General features: G+C 38.8%; 1 protein-coding gene across 1 annotated transcript; it reads left to right on the top strand.

Moving 5' to 3' along the window:
* The first annotated feature begins 285 nt into the window (after nt 1-285).
* Nucleotides 286-8726, top strand: LOC147858688 (uncharacterized). The gene is made up of 9 exons (XM_087325220.1): nt 286-2769; nt 3027-3149; nt 3746-3794; nt 3880-4094; nt 4221-4289; nt 5137-5243; nt 5409-5502; nt 5591-5660; nt 6648-8726. The coding sequence occupies exons 1-9, from the start codon at nt 1555-1557 to the stop codon at nt 7661-7663; spliced, it is 2958 nt and encodes a 985-aa protein (XP_087181346.1). The 5' UTR covers nt 286-1554; the 3' UTR covers nt 7664-8726.
* Nucleotides 8727-11131: the final 2405 nt, after the last annotated feature.

Below are 11131 nucleotides of genomic sequence, written 5' to 3'. Positions count from 1 at the left end.
CTCTCTCTCTCTCTCTCTCTTTCTGTCTGTCTGTGTCTTCTGCTCTCTCTTTCTTCCGCCATAGCCATGTTTATGCAGTAAAGCAGAAAAGAAGAGCACGCTTTTGCCTTTTGCTTAGCTTCTTTTCTCTTGCTCTGCTTCCCCACCTCTGTAACCCGCCCTCCCTTTAACATTTCATCTATCTCGCCATCGCCATCGCCATCGCCATCGCCATCGCCTTCTCAATCCTTCCGTCTCAGAAAATTCGTGATCTCCCGATTCATCACGAAATCAGTACTCCCTCTCCTTCTGTGTCTGCTTCCCTCTTCCAAAGCTTCATTTAAAGGAATCAGCGGCTCCCCGCATTCGTCATTTGTTGCCGTACTGCCATAATTTCAGCTAAGGCCGAATTCAATGGAGCTGCAGAATGCTTCCGATCTTCATTCGCTTGATAGAATATAAGCAAAATTCGTACAGAACTACTGGTCTAATTCTCCTGATTTTCATGACAAAAGCTTCTTTGTGCAGCATCTGCAGCGATATGATGCTTTTAGGATTTCAAGAACGCCATATCTGTACGACTCTTATTTCTCTCTCGCTCGCTCTGTCTGCGAATGATCGATCTAAGTACGCCAAATCTGCACTTCTGTCTGGTGTAAATTAATTGCGTGCGGAAGTCATAGCTGCACGGCTGTCGTTTTCGTGTATGTCTTTGCAATGAACGGATCGATCTTTCCAACCTGCAAAGGCCATAGCTGTATACAGTACACCTGTCGAAAACAAATTTCTCCTGTGTGGGAAAATATCGATCTAAAGGCACCATAGCCACTGTACAGATACGACTGTTGTAATTCTTTCAGTCTCCCTCCCTCTCTCTACGAGAGATCGCGTATTATATGCAGGAACGTACTTGGTACGGTAAATTCTTCTCAGTTTCCATAGATTCACACGGAGGTCCTGTTCCCTTCTTCCAACATTTCTTAGCATTCTTTTCAAACGAAGGAGACGATGTGGAGCTTCTGCAGCAGAGATGCATAGCCACAGTATATCTACATAGGCAAAACGCAGAAAAGAAGACCGCGAACAAGAAGAAAAGGAAGCGCAGGTTTTTTATTATGAAAACGCAGCCTAATTCTTCCCTCATTTTCATCTCCTCCTTCCATCAGTAGCTTTTGGTCAGAGAAGAAGAAACATTCGTCTGCGCTGGATCAGTCCTTGGATTCATCAAGTAGCCACAGGAATGAGACGCCTTCTCTGTCGTCTGTTTCTGCGGTTCATGAACTAATCCAAGCTAATAACAACATTGTTTTCCCGTCTTCGTCTTCGTCTAATTCATCAAGTCTCGGCTATAGCGGTAGTGCACAAACCAGCATTAATCCTTCGGTATCATCTATAATCAGTACACCTTCAGTTAGTATATCTGGTATTTCTCCAGGTTTTCCTCCTCATTCTCTCACCTCCTCTTCTTCACCCTCTCCTCGTTCTTTCTCCTTCAACAGCACAACAGGTATTCTCAATGTCCATGGAGGTTTAAACCTTAGCACAGGAAATGTGGCGAAGCTCACCTCCAACATAATGAATCAGGGTGCTGCAACAGGAAACTCTGCTGCAGCAAGTTTCCATGGAGGGATACAGGTTTCTCCCGCTAGTATAAATGCCAATATGCAACAGCAACCTGTTTCTCTTAACACATCTCAATCTCCCTCACCGCAACTGCAGAGAAGCTTAAGCGATTCTCTGGCCTTCTCAGGAGGAGGAATAGGATCAGGAATAGGAGCTACAACTTCCATGGCTGGTTCCCCACGATCCTTCTCTTCTGCAAACAGTATGCCTGGCTTATCTAGTGGCAACTCACGTTTCTCTGTAAACCCTCAGAATGGATCTTCATCGATAATGCTTGCTGAAAGACAAGAGCTTCAGCATCAACAACAGCAACAAACCCTAGGAAACACGGTACCATCAAACGGTCAGCAGCAATTTCCTCTGGAATCGCAGCAGTTCAGTCAGACACAGAAGGACTTCCAACATCATCATCATCTTCTTCTTAAACAACAGCAGCAACAGCAACAGCAACAACTAGTGCAGAGGATCGGTTCTATATCTCATTTGCAGAACCAGCAGCAAGCTTTTGCTCAGAGCTTAGCTCCTGTGAAGATGGAGCAAGGTCAGACTTTTGGTTCATTACAACAGACTGCGAAGATGGATCAGGAGCAAATGATTCAACAAGCACAGACTATGGCTTCTTCAGCTTCACTACAACAGAATGTGAAGATGGAACAAGAGAAAATGAATCAACAAGCACAGGCTATGGTTTCCTCTGTGAAGATGGAAGCCTCACTAGATCCATCATTATTGCAACAACAGCAGTCTATTACTAATGTGAAACGAGAACTAATTCACCCTCAATCTGGATCTGGATCAATGAACCCGACTTCAATTCCTCACCACCTTCCGTTTCCAAATATGGATTCAAAACCAGATCTAGATCACATGCAGAGTAATCCTAATGTTCAGCAGTCTTTTCTTACCTCTCATTTGCAGAGGCAAGAAGCTCTGCAGTTGCATAGACAACAAACACAGCAGTTTCAAGCTCAGATGAATATGGTTCAGCAACAAAGATATTTGCATCAGCAAAGATCACAACTTCAGCAGCAGCAACATCATCATCAACATATTCAGCCTCAAATTCCTCAGCAAAGTCCAAGACCCTCTAAGTCTCTTGTCTTTGAGCCGGGGATATGTGCTCGCAGACTCATGCAATACTTGTTCAACCAACGACAGCGTCCTCAGGTAAGAATGTTTTATTTTGATACTGATGGATGCTAGATAGGTCACTCTTGATAAAATGATTCGTCTCTGGTGCTCTCAAGAGATTTAATTAGGATCATATTTTGATAGTCGATGCTTGCGAATGATCAGTCTGATGTGGCTTTTGGTGCTTCCAAAAGCTTTAATTAAGATGACATTTTGATACCTGATGATATAAGGCTAAACTTACTGTCTGAAATGATTTATCTGAGGTTTGACATGTATTCATTTGTTTTCAGGACAATAATATATACTTCTGGAGGAAATTTGTGGGCGAGTTTTTTGCACCTCAGGCAAAGAAACGTTGGTGTGTTTCTCAATACGGGCATAGCGGGAGGCAACCAACCGGTGTCTTCCAACAGGTTCTAATGATGCCAAATTTGTCTGATTTAGAACCTCTCATGGTTTTTGATCTTCCATTACTTATATAAGTACACGTTTCCACATTCAATGGCTCTCTTGCTGTGCACTAGTTATACAACAAAGATTTCTGTATTGTCAGTTTGCTCAGAATGTCTTTATGGGTTTGAGGCGGAAGGGATATATGCATCTTGTCTTAAACATGCTTGGGATATAGTGGCGTGCTGGTAGTTTCCTTGTAATAACTTATAATGAATGGGGTAGTTCAGAAATGAAGAAGTTGCACAAAGAGGAATAGAAAAAAAAGAACCAAAATATGCATGATAATAATGCAGGGTCCTTTGCATTGGGTCAGTTTGGCTTCCTGAAGTCTATACGCTTGGTCCAATTTTAGGAGCCCATCTGCATTCTTACAGAAACTTGGGAAGCTTGTTATCTGAAATCTCAATCTCTCTCTCTCTCTCTCTCATCCAATAGATTGCAATTGGTCTCCCACTAACGTGAAAAGGATCTCTCTCTCTCTCTCTCTCTCTCTCTCTCTCTCTCTTTTCGCTCTCTCGTTGATACATAATAACTTATCAAAATTGGATGCTTTCAGGACGTTTGGCATTGTGAGATCTGTGGTGCAAGGCCAGGTAGAGGTTTCGGTAAGTTTCATAGGCATTGATTAATGAATACTTTTGTGTGTCCATTTGTGTTCTCATATCAGTATATGATATTTATATGGGACAGAAACTACCGTGGAAGTGCTTCCGCGGTTATGCAAGATAAAGTATGACAGTGGGATCGTGGATGAGCTTCTGTTCGTTGATATTTCAAATGAATATCAGCTGAGCTCAGGTGTTATGGTGCTGGAGTATGGCAAAGCTATCCAAGAAAGCATCTTTGAACATCTTCGAGTTGTTAGGGAAGGTCAGCTCCGAATTATCTTCTCTCCAGAACTCAAGGTTTGTATTATGTACACACCCACATACACGTGTGTGCGTATCCACAATGTTCAGCTATTACTACTTTTTTTGAGCTCTCATTTTGTTGAGACATTTTTCCTTGACTTTCTCATTTTTCAATTGCAGGTTCTTTTATGGGAGTTTTGTGCACGGGGTCATGAGGAGCTTTTACCTCGGAGACTGCTTGTTCCACAGGTTCCTCCTTTTCTCGCCTCATGACATTTTTGAATCTTACATTTAGTCATGTTGCTTTCTGTTTTATTCTTGTCTGTTGAACAACGATGTCTTCAGCATTTCAATTGTTAGTGTATTGGCCACCACGTTGAATATTTTATTGTTGTCTAATGGCTGTTGCGTCAGCTGTTGGAAATTTGGATTCTGCATCTCCATTAAACAGGGTTGTGTGTATATGTATACAAATACGATATATCGTCAGCATTTCTATTGTTAGTGTATTGGTTAACACGTTGATTTTTTATTGTTGTCCAATGGCTGTTGTGTCAGATGTTAGAAAATTGGATTTTGCATCTCCATTAAACAGGATCGTGTGTATATGTATATATGTATATACAACGTATACATAATACATATATATATGGGCGGTCGTATGTATATATACGTACATATGATGTGTGCGTTCATGTTGTTAGTTGTGAGATCAGGTCACATCGCAGGTTCGTTTGCTTCCGAGTACAGGGGATTTTTACCAAGATGGGTGTATTTTCCTTTGTATGTATTTGCCCTTGTGCGTGCGTGCCTGTGTTTTTATGTTGATTAACGTCTCTGAAGAGGCCAAAATGCTGTATGACACCATATGATAGATTGTATCTGAAACTATTGTCTCATTTTTGAGAAAAAAAACCAAAATAAATATAAGTACATTGCTAATACTCCTTAAGGAGTGTCTCTCTCTTGAAAAAACAAATCATGTAGTTACTAAAACATTTTCATCTTTGAAAAAATAAACCACAATAAATATACGTACGCCACTAAAAATACCGGAGGTTTTTGTATGTTTCTAATGAGTAATTTGGTATTACAGGTCACACAGCTAGCTGCGATTACTCAAAAGTACCAAAATGCAGTCAATCAAAATCAAAACGGAGCATCTGGACTTTCCATGCAGGATCTTCAAACAACTTGCCAATTGTAAGTTATTAGGACCATAGACATTCTATTTACAATGTCAGAGATGTATTTGCACACATAAATCCTGTTATGAATGGACTATAATTTGGTTCAATATGGATGATTTATAGAGGAACAAAGGAGAAAGAATGACAATCCTTTTATTTTCTCTTTCTTCCTTTCCAGGTTTGTTGGAACAACTAGAAATCTTACAAGAACCTTAGAGGCACCCACAGTAAATGATCTTGGCTACACAAAACGTTATGTACGCTGTCTCCAGGTATTATGTCCACTCCAGTGATACGAGCAGTGAGCTCACTATTTAGCTTCCCTTGATTCTACTTGATGGGACCCATGTATGCAAACAGATCTCCGAAGTTGTAAATAGCATGAAAGACTTGATCGATTTCAGCAGGGAAAATAGAACTGGACCAATAGGTATGCTCACTTTATCCACGTAATTGATTTTTGCATCAGTCTTTATGATGGTTATATAGATCTAGGCTGTGTGGAATATGTTAATATATTCTGGAGTGATTTGGGCCAGAACTAGACAAAACAGAGTCACTCTTGAGGATTTCTGATTGCTTGTGTGCAATGTGATCATGATGGTGATTAGATCTAGAAATGTGAAGAAAACTCTGTGAATATGTTAATATATTCTGCCATGCTCATATGTAGGCTTAGGATACTATTGTGATTGCTTGCAAATGCAATGGCTAACGTGCTTTAAGGATGATGTTGATGCTACGGTTAGCATTTCATGTTCAAATTAAGATAAACTATATATGAATCTTGCAGTAGCAGAAGTTCCATATTGATGATGAATCATGAATAGTTTGGGCTGCATTTAAGTTACTCTCCGTTTTCAACACTTGGAGCTCAGTCTATAATTAGAATTAGACAAAATGAACTCATTCATATCGTGGTCAGTGGATATTTGATTGTTTGCAAATTCAGTGACCTAACCAGCTTGAAAACGATTGTGGTCCTACTATGATTTACTATGATTTGTGCCTTATTTTCGATTTGTGAGAATCTGGATTTTGCTGAAGGTCCCCATTTGTCATGATTCACGACAGATGGAGAGTTTGACCTGCTTTCATTCCCCCTTTTCTGTTTTCCAATCTGCCCGGAAGTGGAGTTCAGAATAAAGCCATAATTAGACGATCTAACCTCATTCATGTTGTAGATTTCTGAAAGCTTGCCAATTTAATGGTTAACCAGCTTGAATGACGATATTAATACCATGGTCTGCATTTTACTTTTTAAAATGAGATAATCCAACTAGGTATAGAAGTTACAGAAGTTCCTTATTTGCTATGCATCATGAAACTAAAGAAGATTTTGAGCTGCTTTTAAATCCACCAATTATGTTTTACCATAATACTTGGAGCTCATACTAAAGTTTTCTAATGCTTGCAGAAAGTCTACAAAAATTCCCTAGACGAACTTTAAATGTTGGTGGCCATGGCAGTCAAGTGGGCCTCCATAGTACCCCAACTGAGCTGACCACAAATGATGTGGGGGTCAACATCACTAGCCCTACCAATAGCCGGAACAACATTGTCTTGACATCTCCACATGCCTCGACCCCTCCCACCTTGAGTGGATCAATAAATGCTATGCCTCAACTGCCAACCTCACTGGATGCCCTACCAATACTTCATCAAAAGTCATTGCCCTCTCTACAAGTTACACTTCCAAATAGTTTGATCAGTGATGAGGTGAACACTTCCAACTCTCTTGTTCCCAACTCTCTTCTCTCTTTGCAGCAGCCCTCCTTCAGTTCTTTGCGACATCGACGCTCATCGATGATTGTTGGAGGCCAATCCTCACCTACTAGTAAATTCTCTCCAATGGCTCAGCAGAACACTTTGAGTTCTCCTGTGACTTTGCCACATCAATCCTCAGGTCAGTTCCCACTACAGATTAACAATACGAATGAGGGTTCCGATGTTGGACATGTCCGGATACAGGAAATGGCACTTCCACCTCAGTTGAAGAGTGGTGGGTCTACTCATCAAGTTCTTGGTGGAACATCAGTTGTCAAAACGAATTCAGTATTGAATGGAACAATGGCTCTTGGGCCAGGACACGCTACAGCTAAAGCAGATGGGATAGTAAATTCAACTTTAAATGATGTTTTGGCAAGTGATAATGATAGTGGTGGAAATATAGGAGGAGCCAGTAGCAGCTTCAGTGATGGTTTTGTGAGTCAGAGCTTTATGACAAATACTGAGAATGGGATGATGATGAATCTGGGTGCAAACCTGTCAATGAACCAAGATAGTTTGATTGATGATGGAATGTTGCAAAGCCGCACATCGATGGGTGATGAGCATGGCTTATCGATTCATGACTCGAGTTTTCTGCAAGATTTTGGGGCTAGTGATATATTGAGTTCAGGCTTGCCTTTTTGGCTACCACCATCTCCTTAGTTAAGATATTTCAGAAGGAGTAAAGAGAATGTTGGGGATGAAAGTCCTCCTACTAAGGACAGTAATGACAGAAGTCCGGCCACACAGGATGATTCTACACTGAGTGCTTGATAGAGAGGGGTCCCCATTTGGGCAAAATTATAGCGTCATCAAGTTGGGGGAACCCATGGTTGGGAAAACGTTCCATTAATTTGGGGATGAAAGGAGTTAAATGTTCTTCCTTACATGCAACAGGTGTGTATTCATATGTATATATGGATTCAGACACATCATTGAGCTGTGGTGAATGAAGTTCCTAGTACACTCCCACATCAGAACTTTCAGAAATGGAGCTACTTATCACTCTCTATCTTCTCCATTCATAGTGTCCAACCTGGATTCTTGATTATTTCCCAAGAATCTCCTATAACGGACAAGTTTGTTACACCAAGCTTACCCTCAAGATGCTTATTTGTTGTAAAAGAGAAATTCGAAGAGAAATGCTTATTTGTTGTTATAACAAGCATTCTAATATTCAAAGAGAAATTTCTCCTTTCACGAGGCAAAATTGAATTATGAAGGCCTTGACTGGGAACAAACATGGGAAATCCTTAGCATGGAGGATCTCAAAAGTTTCTAAATCTCTAGCTTGTTGACAAGTTTCTATCTAGTATAATGGTATGTGAGCTAATTTTGGAATCTTGCTGCAATCTTATGGAATGATGATGTCATTTCTAGGCACTAGAAAGTTGCATCATTGGTGTTCTAAAATGCTCAATGGTTGGACAGCAAGCTCTGCAAACTTCTTGTCACCATGTTTAATGTTAAGGTATCATAGTGATGCTTGCAAGCAAGGTCACCCTCAATAGGTTCTGTTCTTGTAATCCAATCATGTAATCTAAACTTGTATTCAAGTCTTTCTTGCATGGAGATTCCTTGTTCTTTATCGAGGCCTACATTGAGATACTTGTAATCTAGCACTTTTATCATTATTGTTAGCATTGCCTCTTAAATGCTATGCCATTGTTGGCTGCAAAGCAGAGGTTGCAAGATTTTGTTTATATATTTGATTTTGATGCAGAAATTCATGAATCTATAAGCCATCACTGGCTGGATTGTATAAAGTCTCTTAAATTATATATATATAAAGGTGATTCTCCCATTTTCTCCTTTAGTTTGTAGCTTGAAGAAGTGGGACAGTAGCGTTGTTGGTTAGGATGTAATACTGCAGCAAAGTGACAAAGAGAAACGTGTCAATGAGATGTGTTCAAATGTATGGGCTAGATAGATGTTAATAAAGTGTTCCACAACAAATAGTATTGAATGATATGGCCTCGTATATCCAGTTGCCTAATGTCATTTTTGTCAATATTTGTATGTTTGGGTTCAGTCGCAATGAGATTGGATTCAAACATGTATAGTGAGAATTGTTAGGCTTATAGGTAATGAGTTGGTTGCTCATACTTTGCTCCAAATAAGCATGTCTGAGTTCCATTGAGTATTGTGAATGTGAATATTTGGGTTTCAAAATTACCCTTCACATTGTGTTTATGAAAAGTGGACTTGTAGGTTTCTGAAATATGACCTGTGATCTCTAGTGGGGTGGGCCAAGGTAGTTTGGTAGGGTGAAAAGTATACCAAACAATAAGGCATGTGATAAATTTCTTAATATCTTTTTCTTCTTTCCTTCCAACACACCAAACACTTATTGTTGTGCATCATATGCCCCAAATTTCAAATTGTTTTTCTTTCTATTCTTCTAAAGGTGATGAAAACATACATTATGACAAAAAAAGTACCCTCATTCGCCAAAACATTGATTAGTGGAGCATTGAGCATGCCTTTGATATTGGGAACAAAATTAGGATAAAAAATTTTGATGCAAAAATACAGAAATGATGTGATTTTCTAGTAATTTTCCAATTAATTTCATATATGAGTTCTAGCTCAAAGACATAATTTAGTTGGTTCAAACTTAATTCCAAAAGAAACCTTTTTATTCAAAGCATTTGTTTGTTAGTTTCAATTGCGACAATATACTCTACTTCAATGGTACACAAAAGGACACACTTTTGCAACTTGGACTACCATGAATCATGATATGACTCCCTTTGCAAAAGTAAAAAGGAACGTTGAAGTAGATTTTCTACCATCAAGATCCAACGCTAGGTTTGTGTTTGTAAAAACTTCAAGAATTGGTTTAGAACCTTCAAAAAACAAGCACAATCTAGAAGTACCTCTCAAATATCGCTGAAAATCCTTTTCACAATATCCCAATAAAGCTTACAAACATTAGAAAGATATCTTCGCGCAACACTAACAACATGAACATGTATGGGCATGTACTAACCATTACATACATAGGAAAGCAACCACCAAGAAATAATTGGACAAAGTCTCTTGCATAATTTAAAGTAATAGCAAGATATTACTTATCAAATTTTCACATTGCATGTTAAAGCTCCACATTTCGTGTTACAAATGATTAGCATGTCTTAAGTCTTTCAATCAAAAGATAGAGATAAGTCCAATTTCAACTTGTGGATCACATTCACATTTGGCCAACAATTATCATAATGTCAACATATGATTAAAGAATATTAAACTTACATCTAGGAAAATGTATAACATATATACAATGATATGATGCAATAATCATTTGATAGTTTTGAGCACCATAAATGAGTAAAACATTTTAGACCATTGTCGTTGTGATTCTAGCAAAAGAGACTCTTGTAGCTTAAAAATAAAGTACCCTTTCTCTTTCTCCTCAAAACCCTCTAGGTGTTGCATGCAAACCTCTTCCTTTAACACTACATGCGAAAATGGTATTTACATCAAACAACTACATGTGAAAAGTGTTCCATGTAAATCTCTTCCTTTAACACTACATGCGAAAGTTTAAGTTTCAACCTAGTTGTAAAACCTCAATTTCACAAACCCGTGATAAATTTTCGTCAAAGTCATTAGTGTCTTTCTTTTGAATGAAACCTTTTTTCAATCAATCAAGCTTTATGTTTTGTTTGTCATCATCACTTCTCAACTTGAATACCCACTTATTCTTCCCTTATAAAGTTCAACTAACTTAAAGCAATAATTCTTTCTCAAGGAACTCGTTTCATCATGCATAACTTTTATCCAATCATCTTTATAGTTTTGGATTTGCATATCATAAAACCTCTCTAGCTCCCTCTCTTCAACAAGTAATATGTAATCAGAAATAGGTCACTTCACAAATGGTTGTTGTCCTCTAATAACCCTCCTAGGTTGTTGATCAATGGTCTCTTTATCCCTTGCTCAAGACACTGATTAGCATCTTGATTAGCATAAACGTTATCATCTAAATTAAAATTGGCACACTAACATCCTCAAGTTCTTCCTCTTGTTGAGAAGTATCTCTGTATATAACATCATCAACCATAATAATTATTTCAAAATCAATTAAATCACGATATATTAAGGGGTTTGGCATTTTTATGTTATCAATAT

The sequence above is a fragment of the Azolla caroliniana genome, unplaced genomic scaffold, assembly GCF_043228905.1.
Source record: "Azolla caroliniana isolate FFs.n. ecotype wild unplaced genomic scaffold, voAzoCaro1.0.p SCAF_10, whole genome shotgun sequence".
NCBI classification, from domain to species: Eukaryota; Viridiplantae; Streptophyta; class Polypodiopsida; order Salviniales; family Salviniaceae; genus Azolla; species Azolla caroliniana.
Note: the sequence above shows the minus strand (reverse complement) of the source record. Positions and strands in the feature narration are given on the sequence as shown.

Coding starts and splice junctions, on each gene's coding strand:
- LOC147858688 (XM_087325220.1), top strand. CDS start 1,555: ATGAATCAGGGTGCTGCAACAGGAAACTCTGCTGCAGCAAGTTTCCAT. Junction 4,095..4,220: donor TCTTCTCTCCAGAACTCAAG/GTTTGTATTATG, acceptor TTTCAATTGCAG/GTTCTTTTATGGGAGTTTTG. Junction 5,244..5,408: donor CTTCAAACAACTTGCCAATT/GTAAGTTATTAG, acceptor CTTCCTTTCCAG/GTTTGTTGGAACAACTAGAA.